This window comes from Octopus bimaculoides, chromosome 17, assembly GCF_001194135.2.
Source record: "Octopus bimaculoides isolate UCB-OBI-ISO-001 chromosome 17, ASM119413v2, whole genome shotgun sequence".
NCBI lineage: Eukaryota > Metazoa > Mollusca > Cephalopoda > Octopoda > Octopodidae > Octopus > Octopus bimaculoides.
This window is the reverse complement of record NC_068997.1, coordinates 29,259,825-29,265,769: the sequence shown is the minus strand read 5'-3', so window position 1 is coordinate 29,265,769 and position 5,945 is coordinate 29,259,825. Positions and strand designations below refer to the sequence as shown.

The 5,945-nt window shown below is 36.1% G+C and overlaps 1 protein-coding gene across 1 annotated transcript in view; it reads right to left on the bottom strand.

Moving 5' to 3' along the window:
- LOC106878382 (uncharacterized) overlaps positions 1-5,140 on the bottom strand; it is a 34,273-nt gene extending 29,133 nt beyond the window's left edge. The window contains exon 1 of the mRNA XM_014927572.2: positions 3,670-5,140. Coding sequence (XP_014783058.1) covers positions 3,670-4,192 — 523 coding nt within the window. The 5' untranslated portion in view covers positions 4,193-5,140. The remainder of the gene's footprint in view (positions 1-3,669) is intronic.
- Positions 5,141-5,945: the final 805 nt, after the last annotated feature.

The following is a 5,945-nucleotide window of genomic DNA, read 5'->3' as shown; positions in this document are numbered from 1 at the left end:
TATATATATATATATATATATATATATATATATAATACATATACATACATACATACATATATATGCATAGACACATATGCATATATATATATATATACACATATATACGCACACCCACATATATCTGTGTGTACATACATGCATACAAATATACATGCACACACATGTTGTATGTGTGTTTAGACGTTTTATGCTTATTTTTGAAGGTCTTTTTTTTTACCTAAATTTCTAAGGGATTATTTTCCTACACTGCTTCCAAAAAGTTTTACCCATTTCATTTTCACAGAAAGAAAAATAATTTGCCAGATTATTATTATTATTATTATTTTCTCGTCTCTCTTGACTTCTTTTCTACATCAATCGAGGCAGAAGACGATTATTGAAGCTTAACAATTCTATTTAAGTCTCCAATTATCTCTCGAAGGCAGCTAAATGTCGGTTTCAATGCCAAGTTGGCAATTTAATGTGTTCTGTTTTGTACTCTAATTATTCTTCCACTTATCAATGTTAGTGACGGTTCGTTGCAGAGGATTACTCACGAAAACAATTCAACTGTAACGCAGTTGACAGAAGTGTGACAGGCAATCACAGGTAAACTACAGTTGGATGACTATAAACAATAGAATAATATCTGCTTGATAAGAACTGTCTGCATTGATCGTTAGTTCTTGTTAGTAAGATCAAAGCAAAGATGGTCGAGGTATTAGACAGTGAACCAAGAGGACGGCGGTTCGGATGTTGTCACCGGAATTGTGTCGTCATTAAGGTATTTAACTCTCAACAGCGCTCTTTATATATATATATATGTATATATATTTCTTGGGATCTGAGGAAATGGACAGGTCCTCCGAGACCGGTTAGATCGATGTCATTAATGTTCCTCTCGTTACAAATCAATATCTACGGGATAAACATTAATTGGCAGGGAGTTCCACTGAGAACCGACGTTCTTAAGGGAGAACTGGGCGAGAGGCCTGGCGGGCAGGATGCAACAATGGTGATGAGAGAAGAGGAGACATGTGGATTGGAATGGAGTTAACGAGAGACGAACCGGTTCGGAAGAGGTGCAGAAGCCATTACAGTATCGGTTTACAAAGCAGAGAAAGAAAACGGCGCCCCTGTAAGCCAAAGGTTGAAGTGCCTCTGTGAGTTACTTTATGCCAATCATCCGGGTGGCTTGTCTTTGAGATGTGTGTGCGTGCAGCAGCAACTCCATCTCTGATGTGAATGAAATGCCCATTGCGGGCTTCATTGAGTCAGTGACTGTTGTAGGATGGAATACCTTCTGGCCCTCAATAGAAGGGTCAGTTTTGGGATATAGTCCTAGCTATATTAAGCGACATTTTGAATTATTTGAATGATCATCATCATGAAGGCAGTGAGTTTGAAGAATCGTTAGAGCATCGGAAAAAATGCCTGGTGTTATATGTTCCGTCTCTTTATATTTTGAGTTCAAATCAGGCAGATTTAACTTTGACTACAGTACTAGACTGATACTTTATTTTATTAGAGTCAGATGTATCGACTACTCCCCATTCCCATCAGAACTGCTGGCCTTGTGCCTAAACCATCATCATCAAGGCAGCGGGTTGGCAGAATCGTTAGAGCGAATTAGCACGTTCGAATTAAGTTGTCCCCAACGTTGTTGCACGAAGTTCTGAAAACAAGCATCTAAATAGTCTTGTGGCCTCAAATATTACTATTACTATTATTATTATTATTATTATTATTTTGTAATTAGATGTTGTCTATCTCTTTCAGTGGGGTTTGATGGAGAGAAAGAATCATAAATAATATTAACTACAATACCTACTGTTTTTCATTGCACTAAACGATTTAATTTTCTAAGTAATTATATGTTCTTGCGACAAGTCTCTATACATTTAATTAGTGATTTAGTCATCAGTATTTTAACAAGCACGGTAGAGTCTACACTTCACTGATGAGGACGTAATAAAACCAAAACATGTCCAGAATTATCCCACATACCTGAAAACATGAAAACAGTATTAGACATCATCTAATATTGTTTTTATTTTCTTCCTTCATTGCATATTTATTTCTAAATCTCAAGGCATCAATCTGGGCCACCATCGTGGCCCGTCGCGCTTTGTGTTAATTATGATAAATTTCCCTTTGGAGTTCAATTTTTTTTTATTCTTGCGATTTATAACCCTCTGTGGGAAAAGAAGTGTCTTTGTCATTTGGCACTTTTTTTCTTTTAACCCAGCTAAATATGTTAATAGAAAAATAATCTGAAGCATTTTTCATTACTGTGTAGTAAAACATTTTCTATACCATCCGACTCACCAACAACGTCAGCTACTTCTCGGGTAGGTGTGGGTACTTGAATCTATCAGTGTTTGTTGAAGGTTTACAACTGAATAAATTGTTAAATACGGAAATAAACAAGAAAAGAAAGTGCTTTCCAAAAAGAGATACTCAAAATATTGAATTAGAAAAGACTGAAAGCTGGACACAACACCTTTAGACTGGTTCAAATCCTAATTTCACTCTTCAACCGTAAATGTAACCAGGTGGAAACAATAAAGACTTGAGTGTAACGATTCTCACGAAGGTTTATATAAGAACACGTTAATAACTGGTTTGAGATAATATTCTTTCAAAACTCAATAATTCTGTCAAATTATAGAAAGACTAATGACTCTTAGGATTAGCAGAACAACAGCGATGTAGTTTCAAAGTTACTAGATTCTATACTGGCCAAATATTCCTCCTTGTTGATTGTTTAAATCTGTCTTTAAAGACTCTTCAAACATTTTGCCAATTATCGATCATACTAGTTTGAAAATAAGTAACATAGTGTAACTCCCTGCCTTTTATTTGAGGCTTGAATCGCAGAGTATCGACTTTGAAACTGCATATTAGACATTTTTCTTTGTCACAGATGTAATACAAGATGAAACTACTTTCACTTGTAGTTGACAATGAATTTACATAAAGCAATGAAAGAGACCACCACTGGCGATCCGGCAATTCATGTTTGTAACTTCTTTCACTGACTGCATAGATATACAATTAATCTAGGTAATAAATAGTCATTTAATGGTGGAAGATATTGTCCGACTTTATGGAAGCTGTTTTGGTATTCGTTGTTGAAGAGAGAAAGAGAGAGAGACAGAGACTGACAGACAGAGAGTTGTGCATGGTGTTGGAGAAGGTGGTTCTCAATGACTATCTGAGTGAACGACAGCGAATGTGTATTTTCAAAGATCGAGATAGATGTCTGCAGAGATGGGTGTGGTGGGTCAGACAGACGGGAAATTTGGCGGGTCTGGTAAAGATGGGGGCTGGCGCTTGGAAGCTTTGTTTGAGTGTAAGGAGACGCTGCCCTGGCTGTTGGTTATAATTTGAAGTGATCGCAGTTGCTTTCGTGCCTGGCATGTAACGTGTACATGGATGGGGGTGAATATGGTGTTGCAAAAAGGAAAACTATTGGAGTTGTATCTGGTATATATAGTGTAGAATTAGATGCAAGTCACGGAGACCGGAATAAGCTCCGACCAAATGATCCTGTAAGCTGAAGACGGATTAACTTAATGTCGATTCGATTCAATCTATTACAACACCGCCTCAAATATCGTCTCAAAATAAAAAAAATCAATATGATTAAGACATTATTTGAAATTCAATAAGATTTTGACTCACCGAGTATTTTCATAATCTTTGCGTCCAATTCTTCGGAAAATTTATCGGCAGCACCGAAAATATCATCATATTTACCAGACAGGTGACCTTCATATACTGTCAGGAAAAAAATGTATTTCTTGCCAGAATCCACATCCGCGTAGCAAGAGATTTGCTCACCAAAATTACTTATTAGGTAAGTGGAATTAAGATTTGATGTCTGAGAAAGCGTTTTCGATACATTTTTCAGGTAATCTTCTCCTTTGTATACAGTTAAGATCCTTACATCAGCACTGTATGTCCCAGATTTTGTGCGATTCAATTTGTAGGCAGCTTCAACACGTCCGCTTACAACTACTTCAGCCAGATCAACTCTTTCTCTCAGTGGAGCTGCTTCCCAGCCGTTTAACAAAAGTATACAGGCGTTTGTTTGATTTGAAAGGCAGACGACAACGAAACAGATCCACAGTAGAATAGCCAGATGGCATGAAACAGGTAAAAAGCGGGTGAATTTTAGATGTTGATGACAACGGGGTGGTGACATATTTGTGGCAATAAATAATCCTGGACGTTTCTCAGTTGTAAATCTCTTAAATAATGGCAGTTATTTAGGATGATCAAAATCTACTAAGTAGTGAGAGCAAAAGGTAGGCATAAGTCAAATATGATACCTTCTGCATTAACAACATCGTATTTTTGGATCTGAGGTAGTTAACCTAATTTAGTTCTTTTTTTTTTTTAATATTTTTATTTTCATATTTCCTTTCACGCTGTCTCAGTTCTGTCTTCTGTTACCGAAATTTCTTCAGTGACTCTCTGTAACGTGTTTATATAATTTGCCGTTTTTCCTAGTAGTTTTTATGTGCTCCTATAAAGAAAAGAATTCGCATTTATATCGCGCCTAATATTGGCTGACTGAAGCCTTCACCAGTTTCCACAAGCCATTCACATCGTACTCACACAAGTGTTTCTCTTCCAATCATTCGTATAACCCACGTATAAACACGTGTTTCATTCTATGTTTGTTTATGTTATTTCACTGTCTAAATCTTGTGTTTATCGTAGACAGCAGAGTCTGACTACACACCCATTCACTAATCTTTCGGTAATTCAATCGGGGGAATACTTCATTACCTGATTTTTATTATTTTTTTTCTTTTTCGTTTGTTAGATTTTCCTACTATTTATTATGCACCTGGGTTTCTTAAGATAGTGAACGTAGAGATGTTAAACAAAACAACAACAAAAGAAACAAACAAAAATGTGTAAAGAAGGCGTATTTATGTGGTTCTCTGGCATCGAGTTTATCGCAGAATGGTTAAGTTGGTGTTAAAGGCGTGGTCTTATTGATAAAGTTCGTTCACGAATACAACTTCATTAGACAAATCCGAAAATATATGAAAAAGGGGCGTGACCCACCCAACCACATCTCTCGCAATTTACAAGCCTCTCTATCCTTATATACAATCTCTCTCTCTCTCTCTCTCTCTCTCTCTCTCTATATATATATATATATATATATATATATATATATATATATATATATATATATATACGTATGTGTGTGAGAGAGAGAGAGAGAGTGCGCACACACAAATTCATATATTATATATTCTAACTACTTTCATTATATATGCATACACGCATCTCTCTCTCTCTCTCTCTATATATATATATATATAAATATAATACAAATAATATGTGAGTATATGCATATATACGTACATGTATGTACATACCTACATCTACAACCATATACATATCTTATAACGATATTTTAACTAGCTATTTTCCTTATATATGCATACACGCGCATATATATATATATATATATATATATACATACATACATACATATATGCAAATATGTGTTTGTGTATGAATATATATATATATACATACACACATAATACATGCATGTGTGTGTGCATCTTATAACGATATTCTAACTAGCTATTTTCCTTATATATGTATACACGCACGCACGCACACACACGCACGCACGCACACACACACACACACACACACACACACACACATATATACGTACGTACATACATACATACATGCAAATATATGTGTGTGTGTGTGTGTGTGTGTTCGCGTGTGTGTGCGTGTGTATAGTATATAGCATGTAGTTCTGCTCAGTTTAAAATTTCGTAGGCGCAGATGAGGCGACTACAACTGATGTACAGAGTCAAAGAAGGGAGAGAAAAATTCGGACCACCATCGGTCGGTTCATGCCAGAGTATCTACGGAATGTCTACGCGGCGTTAGGTTGGCCAAAAAGGCATCCA